General features: G+C 47.8%; 1 protein-coding gene across 3 annotated transcripts in view; it reads right to left on the reverse strand.

Moving 5' to 3' along the window:
- Positions 1-352: 352 nt before the first annotated feature.
- Positions 353-23438, reverse strand: part of HIP1R (huntingtin interacting protein 1 related) — a 59329-nt gene continuing 36243 nt past the window's right edge. Inside the window, exons 9-32 of one of the 3 annotated variants that reach the window (XM_038373770.2) lie at positions 22146-22203; positions 21959-22034; positions 20848-20985; positions 19969-20027; positions 19814-19886; positions 19113-19296; positions 18570-18658; positions 17924-18040; positions 16918-17019; positions 15351-15545; positions 14240-14387; positions 13295-13381; positions 12160-12267; positions 10680-10816; positions 8744-8854; positions 8432-8490; positions 7972-8002; positions 7782-7844; positions 7014-7114; positions 6134-6239; positions 4486-4609; positions 3420-3481; positions 2628-2831; positions 353-1692 (exon numbers count right to left, since the gene is read on the reverse strand). In XM_038373770.2, the coding sequence (XP_038229698.1) occupies positions 1585-1692; positions 2628-2831; positions 3420-3481; positions 4486-4609; positions 6134-6239; positions 7014-7114; positions 7782-7844; positions 7972-8002; positions 8432-8490; positions 8744-8854; positions 10680-10816; positions 12160-12267; positions 13295-13381; positions 14240-14387; positions 15351-15545; positions 16918-17019; positions 17924-18040; positions 18570-18658; positions 19113-19296; positions 19814-19886; positions 19969-20027; positions 20848-20985; positions 21959-22034; positions 22146-22203 (2540 nt within the window). In that variant the 3' untranslated portion in view covers positions 353-1584. Of the gene's footprint in view, positions 1962-2625; positions 2832-3419; positions 3482-4485; positions 4610-6133; positions 6240-7013; positions 7115-7781; positions 7845-7971; positions 8003-8431; positions 8491-8743; positions 8855-10679; positions 10817-12159; positions 12268-13294; positions 13382-14239; positions 14388-15350; positions 15546-16917; positions 17020-17923; positions 18041-18569; positions 18659-19112; positions 19297-19813; positions 19887-19968; positions 20028-20847; positions 20986-21958; positions 22035-22145; positions 22204-23438 lie in introns of all 3 variants that reach the window. The other 2 variants (XM_038373772.2, XM_043498082.1) reach the window with 2 other exon arrangements.

Here is a 23438-nt window from a genome sequence, read left to right on the forward strand (position 1 = left end):
TTCAGTTAACAGAAATCTTGGTTCTGAGTGGTCAGAAAATAAAGGTACCAGATTTCTTATTTGAAATCCTGAAGTGACAAAAATCACTACCCCGGAAGCAAAATGTGGTTTCAGAAGACGTATCAGCCAACATTTTCAATCTGGGGTGTATTGCTGCATAAATTGTGCATCCACATTTGAAATGCTGAGTACAGGGCTCTTTGCACAGTGAGCAGGGCTTAAATTCTCATAGAGTATTTCCTGGAGCCCTGCGGGAGGTGCTGGGTCTGAAAATATTTACAGGAGCTGCTCTGCTCCAGCTGAATTTAAGCTCTGATAGTGAGACAATTCATTCTAACATACAGCAGGGGGAGTCCAAGTACAGTCAAGGTCCAGACTCCAGAGAGACATTTTTTCACACTGCAATAACCATGACAAGGAAATAAGATTTTCAAGGTCTGTTCAAAAGTGTCTGGCAGTCCAGATTTGGTTGGTGGTTTGCCTACTGGCTCCCCCTGGGGTATACGTTCAGACCAGTATACTGCCTGTGCCACGCTCTCAGCAGCGGAGGAGGGTTAAGTACCAAATCACTGGTGTAGGGGGAAAAAGGCTGGTGCATGGCTCTATGCTGCTGATCAAACAATGCATGAAGACACCCACACTTCCAATTTAAAAGCCTGATGTGGCAGTGTGCCCAGTGCCCTTTTTGCCCCCCACAGTAGAGAATAAACAGGATGGGAAGTGGGAGTTGGAGCCAGTTCCCTAAGCATTCTGTACTGAAGAGCAGTCACATATTCCTATATACTACGCTTGCTAGTGACAGAGAGAGACTGTGTAGGTCTAAAACATTCCCAACCAGAGCAGCATGGGGCTAGAGCAGGAGACCTAGGACCTGAAACTGACTGGACTTAAGAGATCTACAATGAAAGTGACTATTGTCCAAAAACAGCAAGAAATGGGAAAAAATACATTATTTAAATAAAGTGTTCTCAAATCTAAATGTTACTAGTAACTCGGGAAGGAATTTTATAGTATTTAAACCAACAGTCTCTCTTTAAATTAACATCTCCCCAAAATTTCTTATTGCTGTAGACGTTTTAGCAATAATTATTACATAGTTATCGTACACCAAGATTGTTTAATTATCTTAACTATAAACACAGTGAAACTATTCCCCTGACGTTGATCCATTAATAAGAAAAAAAGTTTGCACCCTTATTGCCATCATATATATTAACTAGTTCTCCCATGTATGAGCCCTGTTCCTTTAAAGACATCTAAACATTGACAGTTTAAAACTAAATTATGCCTCTTCCTTTGAGTACTTACCCATGGAGAGACATCAGTTACCCTTTCTCAACCTGCCACATTGTTTAACTCAAATGGCTGCAAGAAAAGATCAACTTCCTACTTTAAAAATGTTTCACATTTCCTTAAAGTTTGTGCACGACAGTAGTGAGACACACCTACATTTACTAAGATTCCTATTGCTGATAAATAAAATGTCAATCAATGAAGAGAGCTGCTCCAATCTCTTTCTGTATAACTGATGTGCCATGTGGTATCGTTAGCTTTGCTGTAGTAAACAATGGTAACCCAACTGTTCTAGTGATAGAAAGGAAGTGTAAAGTCATGTTCTTCACATGTGGCCGTCAGGAGAACCAGCCGAACAACATGGGCGTGCCAGCTTTCTCGGGTTAATCCAGGTAGGATCTGTTTAAAACACAGATAGAACAGCTTTGGAATGCCTACATCATGGTACGTGGAGCACTTCTTAGACGCCCTGGGAGGGGTGAACTGGTGCCTGCACAGTCCAAGCTGGGCAGGAATCCTAGCCCCCTCCACCAAGACTAAGTGTACTGTGGCTGGAAGGTGAATGCAGCAGCCCTCTCCTCCTCTTCCTTTTGTGCTGAATCAACTTCCATATCCCCCTAGAAATTTACGATGTGGGCCTGAAAAACACCGTCCTGCTGCTGCTCCAGCTAAAAATGCAATGTGGAAAAAAACCATTAATTCCATTGGTAAAAGGCATCATCATCACCAGTGAACAGCAACCACCGCAGCTGGGTCCTTTCAACAAAGCAGTGGTGAAAGCTGTCAAAGTGCCCTCCTGCCCCATTCTCTGAACCACAATCACCATCATCACAAGGGGAACTCCCCACCCTTTGTCTGGAACTTGACTGTAGGTTGTTTGGGGCAGGGACCTACCTCATTCCATGTCTCAGACCCACCTAGCCCCCAGAGGACAGGTGCACGGCTCCTCCATTCCTCCCCTCCCCCCCACCCTGCTTAAGAATTCCTGGCTGGGTGGCAGGACTGTGACCAAATTGAAACACAGCCCCCCCCCCACCCCCGGCCTTCATTTGTATGAATCCCACCAGTTTATTGATTGAAGTGCATTGGGGACTATTCATGCTGCAAACACTGAGTGCATGCAGCAGACGTGGGGTTGGGCTGGGCTCAGCCCTGGGAATGGCAATTCCCATGTTCTAATTCCAGTTCTGCCACTGACTCGCTGTGTAGTCCCAAGCCTGTTGCTTCACTTTGCTGTGCCTCAGTTTCCCCATCAAACAAAGATAAATAAGACACAGCAACCACCAGGGGTGTTTAGTTAGCACTGCTGAAGGGGAATGCATCAGAGAGAATACCTCACAGTCCTGTTTTAGGGGGTAGGCAGGTTTCTGAGCCAGTGGTGGCTTCTTCAAGATGCTCCGCTTTGGAGCCACAACTGGTTTCCCCTCCCCCTCATCTGGGTCTTCGTACACCCCAGCCAAAGCGTAATGCTTCTTCCTCAGCTCGCCAAGACGAATTCGCTCATTCTCCAGCTTCTTCTCTAGTTCCAGCACCTTCACCTGCATAACAAAGAAGCCCTTTATTCTCTAACCCCAATCTGCTGGGTGCACACCACTATGATTCCTCTAGTTGTAGGCAATAGCAGTCAGAGAAGGGGACCGTTCTCCCATCACATTATGGTTTATGACGCTCTCGATCATGGCTATGTTCTTTTTCAGATCTATAATGGGGCCTAAAGCACTTAACAGTATCATAGGGATCTCCTACCCCAGAAATGCAGCCACAGCTGGGGTAGAACGTGGCAGCCATTCTGCACCAGGATCACCATACAATGAGGTTAGACATTTCTGCTGTTGAACCACAAGCTGAATTTTAGGCAGCTTCAGTGTCCCATCCAAATTCAATCTTGGCTAATACAGTCTGCCATATACTCCTATTCTAAAAGACTGAAGTCTTTGGGGAACAACCGGACAAGGTCAGTTCCGTTCCGTTTTATTGCTGAGACTGGATACACAACACTGTCTGCTTAAATCCATACCAGAGATTCTCAGAGACTAGTTCTGAGAGGACAGCTGGGAGCACTCCGTTTGCTAGACTGTAAAACGAACCCAGCCCTGTTTGCCTTTTCTCAGCAAGGGGTGCCATACCTGCGTCTCCATTTCTTCCTTCTTCAGTTTGATTAGCGACATGCCAGAGAAGTCCATAGTATCTTGTGGGGGGAGAGGGAGAGAGACGGGAGGTTTATCCTGTAGCTTACAAGGATCATCTCCCAACAACAATTCAGAACATAGCCAGCTGGACATACATAATCTTTCACACACACTCACTTCAAATAGGTGTGGGAAGTGCTAGTGTAACCAACTGGTGAGTGTGTTACTGACCCTCTCTCTGTGCCCAATCCACAGGTGATGCAAGTATGTCTCAACCCCAGATGCAGAGCTATGACAACTCTAGCTAGATCAACCTCTTTTAGCTTTGGAGTTCCCTTGTTCGGTTCTCGGTGTGTCAGTGAGGATGGCCGTTGTCACACTACTTCCCTGGAAACCTTATAAACAGGGACCCAAATATTTACGGGAAAAGACTGAAAAGTTTGATCCTGTAACAGCTAATTTTCTCTTAGTCCCTGTAGAAGTTATTAGAAATCACTTCCTATATTGTCTCCCCCTTATGGACTATTTCACATTAAATGAATGCTTAACTATTACAAAAATTACTTTTAAAGGTTTATCGCTGAAAAGTTTTAAGAAACAATTACAGCTGGTCGTTGGGGTGAGACTGCAGGATAACGACACTCGTCTCATCCTGGCTGCATTGCAATTTGGTCCTGTAATTCACCGTCAGTAGTTCAGACCTGCCTGAACGGCTGGTGCCTAGACAAAGCCCCTAAGATGGCCCTGTGGAAGCTATAGTAAGAGCAGTGGTGTAGATGGTGGTAAAAATGACTGACTCTGCTTCCCAGAGCCCAAATAGAGGCATAGGGCTCTGCAGGCCAAGAGCCCAAAACCCCAGAATGTGGGAATCCCACAGCACTTAACACTGATCTATCGCTCTATTCTCCTCCCAACAACCCTGTATGTGTGCTCAGCAGAAAGCATATAAATTATCTGCTCATTTGAAGTGCACATGTACTGACACTGGGAGAGCTTAAAGTTCAGTGTGAGAGTCATGGGGGGTTTCAGTGCAGAAATATACAAGGCTCTGTTTACACCTCACCTTTGTCTTCAATTTGCTCTTGTCCGGACTTAGTGGAAGCCACAACATTGGCAGCCATTTCATTTACGTGGCGTGAGCACTCCTGGAGCTTGCCCAGGTTCCTGCTGTTCTTATCGGCTTTCACCTGCAAAGATCAACAAGGTGCTTTCAGAGTTACTTAGCTACAAGGAGTACTTGTGGCACCTTGGAGATTAACAAATTTATTAGAGCATAAGCTTTCGTGAGCTACAGCTCACTTCATCGGATGCATCCAAATGCATCCGATGAAGTGAGCTGTAGCTCACGAAAGCTTATGCTCTAATAAATTTGTTAATCTCCAAGGTGCCACAAGTACTCCTTTTCTTTTTGCGAATACAGACTAACACGGCTGCTACTCTGAAACTTAGCTACAAGGGAAATGCAAAGAGAGGTCAGTCTTTTGTATATATGCAAACACGCTTCCAAAGGTTTGTGTGAATGGAAACCTGAACTCTTTAGATTCTACTCAGAGCTAAATGAGACACAGCTAAACTCCAGAAATGGAAAAGGGGCAAGATATCATTTGCTTTTATTTGAAAGAATCTGGTTATTTTTAAGAGACATTGCATCAAGCAGGTTAGGCCCAACCTCTAGGTTTTGTTTCTAAAAGGTTATTAGAAATGTTTTTTAATTTTTAAAATTTAAACATTACTGCAGCAGCATGCTGCTAGTCCATAAGAACTTGAAGATTAAATGGACTAGAAGCAAATGTGAAACTGACTAGTTTATTTTCATTGGTTTCAGAGTAGCAGCCGTGTTAGTCTGTATTCGCAAAAAGAAAAGGAGTACTTGTGGCACCTTAGAGACTAACAAATTTATTTGAGCATAAGCTTTCGTGAGCTACAGCTCACTTCATCGGATGCTGTAGCTCACGAAAGCTTATGCTCAAATAAATTTGTTAGTCTCTAAGGTGCCACAAGTACTCCTTTTCTTTTTATTTTCGTTGTCCAGTGTGACCAAAATAAGTGAACTAACAAAGCATCAGTGGTGAAAAATAAAAAAAGCTTTTAACATACTTTTAGTTTTAATCAACTAACGTTGCAACGCAGATAAAAGGACCCAATATCTATCTATCTAGCAATCATTTTTTAACCTTTAAAAACCTCTTTTGTCTGTATACATAGGAAAGGTGGCAGAAAATGGAATGTTTCAGAGGAGCAGCCGTGTTAGTCTGTATTCGCAAAAAGAAAAGGAGTACTTGTGGCACCTTAGAGACTAACACATTTATTTGAGCATAATAAGCTTATGCTCAAATAAATTTGTTAGTCTCTAAGATGCCACAAGTACTCCTTTTCTTTTTTAGAAAATAGAATATATATAATCTCCAACACAGATGTCTACAGTTATTTATGCTGGGGTTTTGTGTTGGTATCAGAAATCTTGCTACAGAGTCAGCTCAAAAGGAGAGGCAAGAAGGTTTTGTATCCTCTTTTCAGAGGCCAGCGCTTCTGGAGATGAAGGATTCAACATCTCACTTAAAAAAACCATAATTAAAATGAAAAGTAGTAATTCTTCTCCAAGAGGAATTAGCCTGCACTGATTCTGAAAGGGAGGCAGATCCCCCCACCACAACACCAGAGGAGAGAGAAACTTGTCACAGCTTTACACCTCTTTCTGTTCAAAAGGTTACCTTGGATGCAGCCACCAACTGGGCTGTGCTGGCTGCAATCTCACGGGAGCAGACAATCAGTTCTTCATATTTGCCCATATGCAGGACCACTCTGTCTGCAGATTCTCTAGAATATAGATCAACAGTGAAGTCTGATTAGAGAAGCCTGATGTAAATTTAAAGTAGGGAAGTGCAAAGCTATTTATCCTTAACTCTGCATGTGGCTTTAAATAATTGCTTGCAAAGCTTTTCTTTGAAAGGGCTCATGTATAGAGGAAACATGCTAAAACCCCCGTGTCTAGAAGTATTTGAAGGGTGTAAAAACCAAGAGGAAGGGGAGGATTAGAGTGGTCCTGGATTCAGGCTATCAGAAAATGAAACTTCCTTGCTGTGAAATGTATTAGGCTGTGGAATATTCTCCCACAGATCCAATCCTACCGTTCACGCCAGTCAGAAGGGAGGTCAGCTCCTGGCAGGACTGAGCCCTACATTATTACTACTGTTTTGATTGTGGTAACGCCCAAAATGTATTCAATATTTGCTAACAAGAGGAAGCAAAAATCCTTCCCCTGGGACAAAGCTTACAATCCAACATCTGTATTATTAGGGGGCAGTGACCAGGGGGAGGTGGGGCGGCAGACAGGGAGACAATACTAGCTGTTCAACTGATTGAGGGCCTTGGGTACAGAGAACTGGGCTCCTAGGGCATATAGTCGATTTTGGTCAGCTCTAAATTCAGTTGCTAGGAAACCGGAGCTCACATTGATTACAGGTAACAGCATCTACAGAGGTTCTGTACACCCCTAGTGCAGCACATACTGAGAGTAACCTCCTGTGCAGTGCATGAGAAACTTTTCCAATCTATGACCATTTAAAACCGACAGGCACTGCAGATACCTACACAAGCTGCGTGGCTCCCCATCCCACAGCTTTGGAAGCAGAGATCAAGCCTTCTGTCCAACGGGAGTTCTTAGCATAAAATTCTTGTGTTGTTGCTGCCCCCTGTTGTCACAAAAATGTTAGGTTGCATTTAATAGGACACACTTTGCACCAGTTTCTAAATAAGCGATCAACATATCAAAATAGATGTCACATTTTCAAATTGTTCTTCAAAGTTTCAGCTCCCTTGAATACACCTTACACAGCATGCTCCAGGGCATCGTGGTCAAACAAACATATGCGACCAAAACCATAGAACATGCAGGTGAAATTTTCCCAAAACTGTGAGGCTCCTAAATCCATATCCAGGCACCTACCCAGAAGTGGCCCAATTTGCAGAAGTGCTGTGCCCAAAGTCAGTGGGAGCTGCAGGTACTCCACATCTCTGACAAATCAGGTCACATTAACTTAAATACCTAAATCTATAATTCTAGGCCCCCCCCAGGATTGAAAATTTTAACTTCTGTTTAAAATAGACCAGATTGAGTCGTCGCCATCCTCTGTACATTGACCAGGCTTGTTAAGATGAGAGCAAACATCTCTTAAAAGCACAAGTTATGGATGCCTTTTTCAATAAACACCCCACGTTTCATGGTGTACAGTCTGCTTTAGAAACTGTGACGTTTGGTTAATGTTTGCGCAAGTCGAGCAATTTTTGAAAAAAATTCCTCCAGTATTTCATGTCAACCCACAAAGAGGAGTGGCTATATGGTCCCAAAGTGAGTCTTACCCTTCCACTTTCGACAATCTCCTTCTGTAAGTTGGTAGATGTCATTACGAGAAGCCTAATTGCCTGAAACAAATCAAAGCAGACCATTGTTTTACAAGGATTTTATAAAGAGCAATTGCTCAGCCATCCATTTTAAGTTACACCACGTTTCCAGGAATTTTAACATAGGTTTAATATCAGAAGTACCGACCTTCATCAGATCAGTGCAGGAGTTCAAAATTCTGTTGGAAACAAGGAGAAAATATTTAGCAAGTTTGATTCAGGGAACATCTTCCGTGTGATTAAAATAAAATGGAAATGAAACCGGATCAAGGGGAACCCGGTTTGAGGGACCCCAGAAAACAGCTTCAAAACAGATGCAGCGATGTACAGTATGTGTAGTTTTGCAGTAAAATACATTTGAGCCCAGCATCTTATATACTCTGCATGAGGTAACATTTTGCTTGAACATAAGAATCCAACATTGCTGTTGTACAGGAAGTGGTGATGCTACAAGGCACATGAAAGGCAGGCTTGTCAATAGAGACACCACTACACAGATGGCTTCATTTAAAGAGAGCTATGTCCCCAATAATAGCTCTTCCCCTCAAAAACAGAAGCTCCAGATTCCACAAGTGTTAACTCTCCCTTAGTTGATGCTTTTTACTCACCTCTCGTTCACTTCCAGTTTAACACCAGAGCTTTTATTTCTGGCCTGATTCATCATCTCCTGTTGAGAAACCAGGAAGAGGTGGTTAAAAACTGCCACCTGATTGGCTGTGGTAGGAAAAATAAAGGAAGAGGGTTTCCCTTCATGAGATCCTGCCAAACGAAAAAGTGGTCAGGTCTGAGAATTCTGGATCCCTGTCTGCCCCGGGGGCCTTGACAGACACTCAACTCTACTGGGACTCAGGCCAGAAGTCTGTCACACAGATTTCCAATTTTTTCTCTGCTAGACACAGAGTCCACGGTCTTCATCTCACCTCTATTCTTCTGACAGCATCTTCAATCGCTGCTGAGGTGGAGGACATTTCCTTATCAACCATATCACCCAGCTCTTCTTGCTTGATGTCTAAGCTTTTAGGTCTTAGTTCCTGGCAAAGGGAAGAAAGTGACGAGCCAGTGTGAAATCAGGCGGCAGGATAAAAACTTTCCTAAAGATTTCAAACAACTAGCTAGAATATCTCTTTGGCCTGGAAAGAGCAAAACCCAAGAATAAAACTCTCCACAAAGATGAAGAGCTGGGAATGATCCAAGTGAACTAGATTCTGGCAGTAAATATATTAGAGGAAGCTCAGAGAGATTCAAAGGGTCATAAAGGAAGTTTGGTTTTCTATTTAAAGAAAACACTCCAAAAACAGGGACAGAACTATACTTCACAATGGTGCCATTCTCAGCCAGCAGGAGTGCTGCAATAGCTTTCCAGAGTACACAGAAGGCAGAACAGCTCATTGCTCTATAAGTTAGTAGCATATTAATATATAATGCTAGTGGGGATTTGAGGGTATGGGGGTTTGCAAGTTTTTCACAGTTTCAGGGAGCTACTTACTGGGCTAAAATAACTTGATCTGGTCTAAGGGTATTTCCACTGAAATGCTACCTATGATCATGTTATTTCAACCCCTATAAATGGCTCCTAGAATTAAAATAAAGCACAAGGGGAATTAAAAAAAAACACCGAATACAAAAACTGAGATATTGGACTTTGATCAGGTTCCTGCAGAACCCAAATGCACAGGAGAGAGAGATTCAAATTAGATCTTAGATCAGGATTGTCCCCCAATCTGTGCTTGTACAGCCCCCAGCACAATGGAGCCTGCTCCTACATAAGGAGGGTGGGTGCTACAAAAATACAAATAGAATTAATGTGTGAAGGCTCCAGGCTCTCAGTGAACCTTTACCAATATTACGTTCATTTGGGGTTTGTTCTTTTAATCTAAAAAGAAAAAATAGCCATTTGCTCCACATTAATATCTAGACAAGATCATAAAGAATAAGACATGAAACCAATTCCAAAAGAAGGTTTCCTTTTTCCAGTGGGGGCTTGGAATGCTGGATGAGAATTCAATACACACTGAGATTTTAAAATGTTACCAAATACAAACACAGAACTCCTGGCCCGTGATTGCAAGAAAAAGAAATTAGAGGGGGGGTTTAAATACAGAGCAAGAGGAAAGAGGTGACTGACTAAGGGAAGCTGGAATACATCACAGCTCTGGACTTATGGTGTAGAACAGTGAGGCGGGAGGGGCAGCCATGGATGGAAGCGGAGCAAGTCCCTCATGCTAGCGCTCACCACAGCGAATGCATCATTGCCTACAGTCTAAGACACAATGGTGGGGTCCTTTGGGGGCCGGCTGGTGGTACCAAGAGTAAACGCCCATCAGGACAAGACTCAAGGAGGGAGATGTTCTGGGAGCTGGAATAGTCATTTCTGAAGAAGGTAAAAATGCCATATCTAAAACCCAAGCCAGTCCCCAGCCTCAAGTATAACAAGCTGGAAAGATCCAACAGACTTTCCAGCAAGAGAAAAAAGTGAAAGGTGTTAAGCTCCTTGCTGCTCAGCACTAATCTGCACTCATCACTAACCAGCAGAAGCCACATCCTTGCAGAGCACAGGCTTAACTTTGTTGCTATAAATAGAAAGCAGGAATCCACCTGGCTCCACCATGCACATCACCGATGGCAGAGGAAGCCAGGGGGTGCCACTTGCAGACACTATTTCGTTTGCATCTGAATCATCTGAGCATCCTCTTACTTGCATGTCTCAGCCCCAGTGGATTAAATCCATTCCTGGTGTGGCTCCTCTGGAGTGGATGGAGTTACACCAAGGGTGGATTTGTCCCAAGACAATGATGTGTATCTAAGACGAAGTGCTCCTCCACGAGAGTAGCCCCACTTCTGAGAATCGATCCCTACCTGGCCCAGTTGAAGGATGCCCTGTAGAGTTCTCCTCACGTCCTCTGGGTTTGCCTGTCTCAGCAACTGCTTATCCTTCAGCTCGTTCAGATACTCCAGACTCCGATGCCCACAGTCTCTGCAGGTTTCAGTTAATTCTGACAGGAGAAAGAATCTCAGTTACAGCAAAGGATTAAAAAAGAATGCAGGCAGTTTGTTTCCTTTGCGCGAGGGGGTATGGTCTAGTGGACCAAACACAGGACTGGTGGCCAGGAGCTCCTGAGTTCCAATCCTGGCATTGACACACAGACTTCCTCTGTGGCATCTGCCTCAGACACATTGGGTGGATTGAGCAATGTTTGTAAAATGCTTTGAAGAGTGTGATCTTGGTGCCACGTATTACAGTTGAGAAGAGAAATTAAACAACAGGAAAGACCACCAGCCATAGGAGAGAGTCAGGTGAACAAACAAGATGAGGCAAGAAATAGGGAGGCAGCGTGGCCTAGTGGCCAGAGCACTGGACTGGAGCTTGGGAGACATGGGTGGCTGTGCCACTAACTCATTGCGTGCCTTTCAGCAAGTCACACTGGGTCTGTTTCCCTGCCCACTCTGTCCATCTTGTCTAGTTCAAATGGAAACTCTCTGGGTCAGGGACTCTCACTACATGTTTGCACAGTGCAGCCCTTATCTTAGCTGATACAGCAAGGTGCTAGTGTCATAAAAAATAAGGGACAGCCTGCTTCAGGGATGGCTTTGCATTCATTCCTGGCAAAGAAGGAACACTGCCCGTAACATTCAATTAGCGCATGTCCGGACAACAGAAAGGAAGTTCTGCTGAAGCCTGCACCACATTTAGTAACTGGAGAGAGGTGCTGAGTCAGATCTTCCCTGCCCAGCCCTAACCAACACGCTGTGAGTCACTCAAAACCCCTCCAGCAGACACGCACCTTCTTGCTCATCATCAGATGTGCCCCTCACAGTGCTAGGGCCTCAGCGGCATGAGAAAGTACCGGCTGCACGTGCACGTCCTCTTTCCATCAGCCAGGCGCTGACAGCAACAGTGAGTCCTGCCACCCTCCCACATTCCATGTGGGTTGGGGGGCCACAGAGGCCCAGTACACTAGGCAAATGGAGGACGGGTTGTTTTCAAACCTGCACCAACCTCTGGCATCTGCTGATTACGTGGAGCTGGAAATCTGGGCATGTTTGAGAGCAGGGGAGAGCCCATGAACTAATCACTACAAGGCATTAGCTGTATTAGCTGGTTGGGTCTCAGTCCAGGGTCTGCACCACACAAGCTACCAGCACCTTTGGCACTAAAGGGCACCATGCTGGCAGAGAGACCAAGGCCTGACTGGACCATTGAGACCCCAGTCCCCTGCTCCCACCAGGGCGATCTCTCACATCAGGTTGGAGGCACCTCAGCAGGGTAGTGTGGGGGATCCTCACTGCACCAGGATTTTTGAAAGCGCCTAAAGCAGGCTTTGGGTTAATTACTTACGGTCGGCATGGTCAGTGGGTGCCATGTGGGACGTGGCACTGCCATTCACGATGGTGTCAGCGGTCAAGTGAGCAAACTGGGCCAGGGCTGCTACCAACCCAGTAGCATCTATCGAAACAAAGAGAGACAGGCCACAGGGTGAGCACTGGACACCAATGCTCTCATGCAAAGGTCCCTGCACCACAGAAACGTTTCGGGGACCATTCTAGGCGGGAAGTTGCCTGCTTGGTGGCCATTGGCTCGCCCTTTTCCTCCCCTACACCAAGCCTTTTCAGCGACCCACAGAGTAGAGAGCGAAGGCTAGTGTCCGAAGCACCAATGCTCAGAGCTGGGACACACGATGAATCGGTAACTGCCTGGCGAGCGCAGAGCTGTCCACGCGCAGGCCTGGGAGCCAGGGACTCCTGCACCCTAGTCGGAGCCCCAACATCAACTCACTGGGTGGCCCTGAGTAAAATCACCCTGGCCAACCTTTGCACAAACAGGAGCCTGATGTTGAGGCCAAAGGGACATCTGCACCTAAGTCACTTGGCTCCCTTTGGAAATTCCACCCGTGCGAGCCTAGATATGGATTTAGGAGGCTGAACTATTTTGGCCTTAATCCCTCCAAGTCTCAGCGTTCCCCCACCTGGGAACAATAATCCTTAGCTCCCAGATAGAGAGGTTGGGACTTGAATGCCCTGAACACAAGAGCCTCATTAGTTAATTCACGTGCATGTATTAAAATGCGCCTGTCAGAGCTCTGGGCTTGCAGGCACTCTCCATAGAAATGACAACCCAGGGCCAGCACACCCCATTCTCCCCAACCCACCCACAACCAGAAAGTTTCCAGCGCTCTCGCTGCCCAAATCCCCCACCTCCTCCCTGCATGACTATTGCTGCTTCCAGGTGGGGAGCCCAGCCGTTCAGCACTGGGGCAACGTTACTGGGTATTGAACGTGGCCCGTCGCCATGCGATTTATTTACACTGCACGGATTTCACAAACATATTAAGCACACGGAATTGTTCAAGTCTGGACCAAATCGCAGCGACCACGCCCAAACTTCCTGTCTGCCCATCTCAGACGCGCCCTCCCACGGGACTGGCCTCGGTGCCAGCTTCTGATCCGGACACACAGCACCCAGGCACCTTTACCTGTCATGTTGGTCATATACTGCGCATGCCCATTCTCCAAGGAGTTCACGGACTCCAGGGCTGCCTGCGCCCGGCTGATGAGGTAATCTGCAAAAACACCAAGGGTCAAGTGAAGGTGAGGAAAGGGTTACGTGGGACATGGGCCTGCACTAGGCCACATACCTGTCTGAACAGCTCAACGTTTTGGAGGGTCTGGATGTTGCAGCTAGGCCCCCATCAGGAGAATTAACCTGTTCCTGGCTTTACAGACCACACTGTCCAACCTTGACTGCATTAGTAAGACCATACCGCCGCGTACTGAGCAAGGAGTCGCAGTCCAAACGGGGGCTGAGCCTTTATTTTGCCACAAACCCTTTTGAGTGCTACAGTGATTTTGAGATGTCTCCTGTTTACTGAAGCCCAACACTCCTTCAGCCGTGACTGAGCTGCTGCTGACCTGAGCCCCCTGGTTCGGAAGGCTCTGCAGCTATTCGGTGCCAAGAGCCATTTCCAGATCTGCATCTGAGCCTGGCATCTAAGCCTGGGCACCTAGAAGGGCACAGACATTAGCATGGAAAGTGGAGCTAACAAACGTTCTGCCGAGGCTTGGCTGGCCAGATGGGGGCGGAGGGTGGGATCAGCATTACCTATCCCTCCCTGAGGGAATCTTCCCTCTCCTCGCACTCCAGCAACAGGTGTCCAGTTGACTAAGCCAAAGGGTGGTTCAAGCAGTATTAGGGTCTGACTCATGAAAGAAGGAAAATTCTGTGTCGCAGATAATTCACCTCAGGGAAAGCCAAGGAGCCCAGAACCCCTCAGGCTTAATATTTAGCCAAGAAGACAGTGTCGGGGAGGCTTATGGGGCAGCATCACCTACCTGCCAGGGAGAAGGCACAGAGCCAGCTCTCATCTGCAAAGCTCGGCTGTCCCTGGCTGCCAACGGCCATCAGCCAAACAGCTCCCTACCTGGAGAGCTGGTGCAACGGACATGCAAGGGGTCGTCCAGCTTGGCAATGGCATCTTGGATGATGTTCTCTGCCTCCTTCACTGTCCCCTGGAGCATACCGAACTGGTCATCCAGAAGCTTCTGCTGGAGGCTCTGCTCCTGGTTTTTCTATAGGTTGTAAACAAAAGACATTACACATGCTGTAGGGTCTCAGAGTCCCTCCCAGCCTGCAGCTGCAGGAATTTCTTTCTCCACCTCTGCAATAATCATTTCCCCTCAGCAGTGCCCTTCCTCCCAGGGTCTCAGTGGGCTCTATAGACATTGCTCCAGAGGCTGGTGGGAAGTATTACCTCCATTTCACAGATGGGGAAACTGAGGAGAAGAGGTAAAGTGACTTGCCCAAAGCCACACAGGGAGTCTCTAGCAGAGTCAAAAGAGAATCTAGGGTATGTCTACACTGCAATTAAAATCCCGTGGCTGGCCCATGCCAGCTGACTTGGGCTCACAGGGTTCAGGCTATGGGGCTGTTTAATTGCAGCGTAGATGTTCGGCTCAGGCTGGAGCCCATCTTCTCTCCCACTCCCGTGCCTCACCCACAAGGCCAGCCTTCACCACACAGCCACACTACGCTACAGTCCAGAAGAGGGAATGAGAAACGGGCTTCGGCAAGCCAGGGGGTTATCCGGCATGAGGCCAGAGTGAATCTTGGGGTTACTGAGGAGGCCTTTCACTGCAGGATCGTACGAAGTCCAAATTAATGGCAGAATCAAGAACAGACTCCCAGTTCACTGCTCTGACCATTGGGAAATACTGCCTCCCAGAAGGGCAGAGATGTGAAGGGGCTTGGTTTATTGCTGGCTGCAAATCACCTGGAGATCTGCCCATGAGAGAAGCTGCGTCACTGTGAGTGACCTTTCAGGTTGTAAGGGGTTCACCATGCCAGCCATGTGACCTTCGCAGTCTGACCACAAAGGTGATTTCTTTGGCATTAGGTAAATTCATTCCACATTGGCTAAGCCTCCTGCCTGGCTCTTTTCTCTGCATGCACGTCACTCGAAGCCCCAGCAGGTTCCGAGGGATGCTCGGGAAAGGGGCTTCTGCCCTGAGATCCTAAACATTTCTCCCCAGTACCTTTTCCATGAGTTTTCCCTGAAGCTCTCTGATTTCTTTAGCACTCCTCTCTGCCTCCTGGTTCAACAGCAGCTCTTTCTCCTGAATCAGGCCCTTTACGGACAGCAGCTCACATTCCTTCTCGCTCACTGACTTCCTCAGTGAGTCCTTCTCAGCATGCAGGGCTTCCACTTGGGAGTGGAGCTCGGAGCCAGCCTGAAAACAAATCAGGAAGATCCAGGGTCTCAAAACTGCTCTCACACAATCCAAGCCCTCAGCATAAATCTCTGCCTGCTCCACTATGCACCAGGTACCAATTAGCCCCCATAACAGCCAATGCCACCCTGGGCCAGCCAGCTATGGGGGATTCTTGGCTTTCTAAAGATCTGGGAAGGAATTTAGTACTCTTAGAAAGTCATGAGGGACAGCCCCAGACACAGAGACCCCTCCCATTATCCAGCAGCAGGGCAAGCTTCCCTCAGACTGTTCTCCTGGAGAGACCAGCACAGGGAGTGGCATGAGATCACCATGGCCTTGGCCTCTCAACTAGTTAGCACCTAGTCCAGTGGTGGCTTCTGCAAAGAGGACATGCACCAAGTGGGAACGGGCCTGGGACCCACCGTATTCATTTACACACAGGCCGCTGGAGTCAGTGACCTAGACATGAAAGGTTTACAGCCCATGATAAATCCCCTGAGACAGCCCATCCCCATGCAGCATCTGGGGTGAGATTCTGTGCTGCTCATCTCAGGGGTGCCCTGGGCGAGTGGGCCTACAGCGGCTTTAAGCCACCTTTGTGACCTCCGAACCCTGGGCTGCTCCAGGGCTGGACTGGCCTCTGCTGTAGCTTGGGGTGGTCCTGGGCAGTCTGTCTAAGTTACAGCAGACTCCCAGGGTTGCCTCATGAGTCACAGCTCTGCCCAGAATCTCTGCAGCACTGCATGCTGTACCCCAACCACGCCCCCTCTGCTGAGACTTGCAAAGGGGGGCTCACGAGGCAGCTGTATGGCTGTGGAACCCTGCCCCTGGAGAGAGAGGGACCTTTTAGGGCCCCTTTATGCCATTCCAGCCCTTTTATTTGCAATAGAGGAGCTGGCACCAGAGTGAAGCTCTCGGGGTTTATCCATGTTCCTCGTAACTCCAATTCTCCAAGCCGAGGTCCATCTACAGCCTGCGCAGCCTCTGCAGTACATTCAGGTTGCCACCTGGAGGATCGTGTACTCAGAGAACCTGGTTTTAATGAGCGTGGGGAGTGGGAGAGGAGATCTCCAGGATATGAGTGGGAGCCGTTGGCTGGTGCCCTGTGGGTCTGAAATGCTGCCTAAGAAGAGCGAGAAGTCTGCCGACATATTGTGTGGCCATCGACACAAACACACAGGGGCAGGCATCCTTCATTTCCTTCTCCAGCAAGTCACAGGGATGCCAGAAAGTCCCCCACAGTTGAAATGCATCACCGGGAACTCTCTTACAGGCAGGATTCTGCCTGGAGTCCAATTTCCAGAGGTGCTAAGCAGCCCTGGCCCACTGCTCAGCACCTCGAAAAAGCAGTTCCCTTCGTGGGTGCGTTCCTACCATCTGGGCCATGTACCTGCTTGGAATTGCTGAGTGAACTCTGAATCTGGGTCAGCTCTTCTTTCTTGGCTTCCAGTTCTCTCTTCAGCTGCTCCATCTGCAAGGTCTGGTCTTCAAGCTACATTTGCAGACAAACAGATGGGAATCAGAGAAGGCATCAGGATAGCTCTCCAGTTTTACTTCTGTGCCCATTTATACAATGGCTTTTTACAGCTCTGCAACCCAGGGGGCCACGGGCAAGGCAGCACAGGGCAGCCCAACTGCTTAAAGAAACAGGAGCTTACGTTTTCCAGAAGTGACTAGGGGTTTTATTTGAGACACCTTAAAGGGCCCAATTTTCAGCAGGCGGGTGCTCGGCACATTCTGAATACCAGGCTCCCATAATCTTTAGTCACATCTGAAAATGTAGATCCACCCTGGAAATTTCATGGACAGATGGACAATGAATCTGGAGGAGATGTGGGTGAAATGTGCCTATAAACCATCTGACTGCCAAGGAATCTGGGCAGCGACAACCTAATTGTTAGGAAGGGTCTGAATCACTAATTGCCCTTGAAGGCAGAGGGCAGGCTATGTACTGGACTCAAGGAAGAGTACTAGACCGTGTCTCAATCACACACGCAACGGGCTAGTCGGAGGACTGCTCTCTGCTTGGAGAATTTCAGTCCCTTTCGTTCAGGCAGCTGTGCTGGAAAATACAAAGGCCAAGGGCTGATTTTTCAGAGATGCTGAGCGCTCCCAGCTTCCACTGACCTCAATGTTCAGGGCAGACTGCCTTGGTGCAGCAGGTGCTCAGGACCTTAGAGAAATCAGGCCAGAGATGATCACTTGATCTCAAAGCCGCCTCTTATTTTGTGGCTGCCAAACCAGCAAAGACACCTGCGTGTGCAGGAGCAACATGGCTCTATGCACCATTTTTTCAGGTACGAACACATGCACACTAATTCCTGCAGGAACAAGATCAGCCCTCAAGGCTACTTTGGTCAAAAGCAAGGCAGAGCTTTGGGCAGCAGCAGATATACCTTCATCTCCAACTCCCGCTTCACCTGCTCCATCTGAAATGCCAGCTGCTCTTTGACACGAGCCACTTCTTCCTGGCTCTGCTGGGTGACTGTCAGTTGCTTGGCAGTATCTGCATTCTGAGCACAAGAGAGGAGGATTGTTTCAGTATATCGGGGGGAGAGTTGTTTCAGTATATCGGGGGGGGGGGGTGTGAGGGGTGGGGATGTGGAACATCCAAGCACCACTGCTAGGGTTGAAAGCATTTCATGGCTCGATTCAAATTCCAATTTCCAAATTCCTCATTTGATCCTTCGTCTCTTTAGTCAGGCCAATGAGCCCTGGCAGGAGCTGTATTTTGGACAGCACTTTGCATACAAAGTACATATCCCAAAATACTGCAGGTAACAGACAGAAAGAAATTGACAGGTCCAGGCAAAGATAAAGGAGGTCATAGAGAGACATAGAAAGGCTGCAGATGGCAGGAAGGGACTCTTGAATTAACAGTGCCGAGACTGCAGGGATGGACAGAAAAGAGGCCAGGGTTAGACAGGCAGTGGCAGCAGGGGAGTGGAACAAGGAGAGAAAAATATACAAGCTGATTTCTATGACAACCTCTGGCTCCGCTAAAGCCCCAGCCAGCCTGTAGCCACACTAGCCAGCCCTCACCTTTCGCAGCAGCTCTGCATGCGTGTTGATGAGCTCGCTGTGTTTCTCTTTCAGCTTGGCGTAGCGGATTTCCGTGGCACTGGCTTTCTCTGGCAAAGGCAAGAACATTCCCAGTGTCAGTTTCACCCAAGAACTCCGCCCCAGCGATTCAGTACTAACCAGCCTTCTCTAACCCACAGTTACTCACACACAGGGAAAACACAGAAGAAAAGAACAGCAGAGACCAGTTGCTAAACACAGGGGCATCCTCTTAAGCAGTTTGATCCAGTTTGTTCCCATCACTTTGATATAAGCAGCTAATGGCATTTCCCTTAAAAATATCTGGTCAAACACACTGCAGCTCCCAATAGTGATACTGCAGGGTTTGGAGCTGTTCCTGACCAAACAGTGAATGGCTACAGGGAACATCCTCTCCACAAGGGACAGACCCAACACTGCAGCCCAGGATTCAGCCACCCATGGGCATCAAAGGTTTATTTTAGTTCTAGGCCCCTTGGCTCACTCTCTCCTTCTCTCTTTCAAGTCCCTGAAGATGTCACCTACTTTCAGCTTCAACATAAAGCCCCTGCGTCCGGCTGCTCTCCAGCTGTGCCCTCTGCAGTCGCTCCACCTCATCCCGGAGTTGTTCATTATCCACCAGAGCTTTCTGCTTTTGTTTCCGTTGCTCCTCCAGCTCAGCCTCCAGGCTGTTGATCTGGGCCTTGAGCTGCGTGATGTACCGCTGAGCCTACAGACATGGCCAACTGCAGTTACCCACCCGACTGAACAAGCCTGGCACAGAGTGAGCACAGGGCTGGGGGCCAGGCACTCCTGAGTGCTAGGGGTGTCTTTGACAATGACTCTGACAATGGCCTGCCCTGGATTCCCCAGAGACTACATTGGCCTGTGAAGTCCTCAGCTAATATGCTAACACATGCAATCTGACATGGGTTCTCCGGGAATGGCCACTAGATCCAACTGGGGAGGAATATATTTTTCTAACTGCAAAATTGTCTTCTCCTCAGTACACTGAGCCACCCAACTGGTGACATATTCAGCGAATGGATTTCAGGCCTGTCACCCAGCTGTAGTAATCTGGAAAGTTCTAACATGAGAGGACACAGTGCAGTGGCAGAGGACAGGAACTGGGTTCTGTTCCCATCTCTGAGAGACTTTGGGCAAGTCAGGCTCTGAGCTATCATGTGATACAAGCCACACCATCCTCTTTCTCCTCCACCTCTGCTCACCGTAGCACCAGGCTTTACCTCCAGTTTAATTTTCTCTAGCTCAGCTCGAAGCAAGTCCACTTCTTTCTTTAGGTTTTCGATTTGGAGATCCCTGGGAACAAACAGTGAGCTTCATTACTAGCCCAGAAAGCAGCAGCACCCTCCTAACATCAGCTGACCACGGTCCCCCTCACCTGTCATCCCGAACGCCATTGGGGGGGCCGAAAGTCTGTTCAAATATATCTGACACGTTCTGCAAAAGAAAGATGGCACCCAAGTTAGGCTCAGCCCTTCAAAGTGTCTGACAGGGGTTGGCCTAAATCAGATTGGGCCTCGATCGCCTGGAAACCAGTCACAGGAAGTCTGGGAAGCGGGCCAGGTTAATCTGTTTTGCACACAAGCTATCAGTAAAGCCAGAGACAACAGTTGCAAGAAGCCCAATATCCTGGCTGCAGGAGAGAGCACTATTCATGCCACTTACTCCCTACTAGGGCTCATCCACCCCAACAGCCTCCATGACAAACCAAGGCTCTCAGCCTCCTGCTAGCCACTCAGATTGCAATGATATGGAAAAAAATATCCCCTTCCTACCACTATGGTCCCTGAAAACATTGTTAAGCGTCAGTGTCCTTCCAAATTAGAAGGCAAGGAGCCTCCTAAATCACTGGGTCTGCATCCCATGCCGCCATCAACTTCCCTGCCCTTCCCGAATCCTCACACCCAACCCAGCCACATTACACAGAATGATGCCTGGCCTCAGCTGTAACCAGCTGTTCAAAACAAGGAAGAGGCAACCATGTGGGAGGAGAGGAACTGTCCCGATCAAGGTGGTTGTCCAGGGAGACTAACGTCTTGTCCTTCAGCACAGCTACATGGATTGCCAGAAATGCTGCAGAAGTTTCTGTACATAGTGCAAAGAAGAGCATGTGGCTCGCTCCAATTCCATTTTTAAGCAGCACTCTTAGTTTTCAGTGCCTTGGAACGGAGAGTAACACAGAGCGTTAGCACCCTAGACAGACTTTGGTTTTCTTGCCTTTCCAACACACCCCTGAGAAGAATCTCTGAGCTCCCACCTGCTGTTCCACTGGAGGAGCCGTACTGATCTCAATTAAGTTTTCTGGTTCTTCGTCTTCAGGGGTCTCCTCGGGGATGACAACCACCGGTTTCACGTGCTCTGCCAGGGCAGACGCCCGCAAGAAGTTAGGGGGGCTCTGTCAAGACAACAGAAAACCAGACATGTTTCACCTGGTTGTGGTTAAATGAACTGAACAGTGCACCCAGAATACATCCCCCTGGGGGGTGAGCACATTGCTAGATCAGGAAGGTACCCGGTACCACCATGATTACGTTCTGTTAGGCCTTCTGCACCTCAGGGTATGGGAGAGAACAAGATAGTCCAGTGGTTCTCACACTATGGCCCTGGGCCACTGGTACCCGCAGAGCCATTCCTGGCGATCTCTGGAATTGAACACTTTGAGAGCTAGGCAACAGGGGCAGATCCAACGAGCGTTTTGCTCTCTCTGACAGAGTGGCCTGCAGATTGAAAAAAGGGGGGAACCCCTGACATGGACAACTCCCCCCACCCTCTTCTGATTCTCCACGGTGCCTGTTGCACTGCTGCCTTCCTTTGAAAGGAACAAGACACACTTTCGATGTCTGGCTTCGTTCCTGCCATCGAATCAGCCAACATTCCCTCTCTCTGAACGTGGAGCCAACTGGCCATTGCAACAATCAAGGAAATTAATTGCTGAAGCTGAAGACTTCAGACCATTGAAATAAAGAGACTGCAGGACACACTCCCTGTATTGCGATGAGCACCTTGCGATAGGCAGTCGTTACAGGGAGAATTAAAGCTCAAGTGAGGCACCTCTAGCTCTGAATTCCCTTGCTCTTGGACTCTGAGGTGCATTTGGACACCTGGAGAGCCATAAGTTGCCCCATGGCAACTGAGATAAACAGGGTTACCCATTTTCTACCCTGAAGCGCCTGGCTTGGGTTGCCGGCACACCTTCTTGTTTCAGAGACCTCACTACAGTACTCTGCTTTCCATGCATCGCACGCACTTAATAGACTGCAAGGCCTTTGGGGCAGGAACTCTGTTTCTGGGTATTCTGTAAAGTGTAGTGTATGTTTCTGGTTCTGTGTCTAAAGACATCAGCACGCAGTAAGGAAAGTGGATGGTACCTCTGGCAGCCTGGGGATCTGGATGAGCCGCTTGAAGTACAACATGTCTGAAGCCCTTTTAAAGAAGTTTTTGAGGCTAGAGAGAAGAAAACGGAAATCATTAAAATGAGCGTAGTGGGAGCCTTGGTGAATGGAGCATTCGGAACAGCTGCGAGTCACTATCTCGCACTAGAGCGCCCTTCGTTACCTGCGGAACAGCTCGTGGAACCGGTCTCGGTGACCTTGCAGCGTATCAGCTGGCAGACCTAGAGCAGTCGAGGAGATAAAGGAATTACCAGCCCAGCCTTATAAACACAGCAGGTGCTAAGTCACTGCACAGAGCACAGTACCACTCAAAGCTTCAGCTGGGAAAGGATCTTTCCATACACCTGATCCAGCTGGCTGGAAGAAACTGCCCATGAAATACTGGGTGAGAAAGAGACCTCTGAACACTCTGGAGAAAATGTACTAAAATGTGATCTGACCACAAAATACTTTTAAAAAAAATCCAGGTAAGCTCAAGGTGCTAAAGCCAGTCCCCAGAAGTTTTCACGTTTGGAGATGCAGTTTAGTTACTGATGCCTCAATGGGAATCCAACCTATTGCCTGTCAGATGAAAATGACGCAGGAATTCTACTGTGTTCTACCCAAGCTGTGGCTGCAGCTGTTGCTATATCTCTTTTACGTCTCATGGGACACTGGAAGGCTTAGCTAGCGAGTGCTTGTGAAATATTTTGGACTATTCAGGGGGAAGTTACTCTCAGAGTCCAAAGTGTTCAAGAAATGTACATTTCATTAAGTTTGTCCATAAAAGCTTGGCTGGAACTTGGGTGGGAGCCGGCCATTTGTGTTTCAGCCAAGCTCGATTTGATCTTTTAATCCAAGTGGGAAGCATAATGCTGAAAGGAGACGGGGCTTTGACCCTCTCACATTTCCTGGGAATGTAGAGTACTCAGGTTCCCAACCTCCAGGTGAAATCAAACCTTTCCTCGTGGCTCCCTGGGGAACCAGTAACAAAGCATGTACTGCAAACAAGGGAACTAGTCAAAAGGTCAGCAATGGAAACAAGTGGACTATAGTCCACAATCAGAGCGCATACTTTATAAACCTTCCATACACACAGACAAGCCTGATAGTGTTACTGAGCTGCAGGGATATGAAAACTGAAAGCTGATTGCAGGGAAAGGTGCTCTGGGATTCAAGTGTATCTTTACAGTGGGGGAAAGGCCTTTAAAAGGCATCAGAAACCCAGCCATAGGAATTACTGCTCAGCTCAGAACCATCCCTGCTTTAACTCTTCCAGCAAGAGGAAAGTGAAGCTTGGCCCATGAAATCAAGCAAATGGTCTCAGGTGAGAGACCATCATGAAGGGAGACATTTGCAAAATGCACCATGGGGCACCATGCACATGGCTCACATTAGTTAGCTTAAGCCAACACTTGGGGTTTAATAGTGTAGCTGGCACCCAGACATGGGGATAAAAGGATAGATTAATGGCTCA

Source organism: Dermochelys coriacea, chromosome 15, assembly GCF_009764565.3.
Source record: "Dermochelys coriacea isolate rDerCor1 chromosome 15, rDerCor1.pri.v4, whole genome shotgun sequence".
Taxonomy (NCBI): Eukaryota; Metazoa; Chordata; order Testudines; family Dermochelyidae; genus Dermochelys; species Dermochelys coriacea.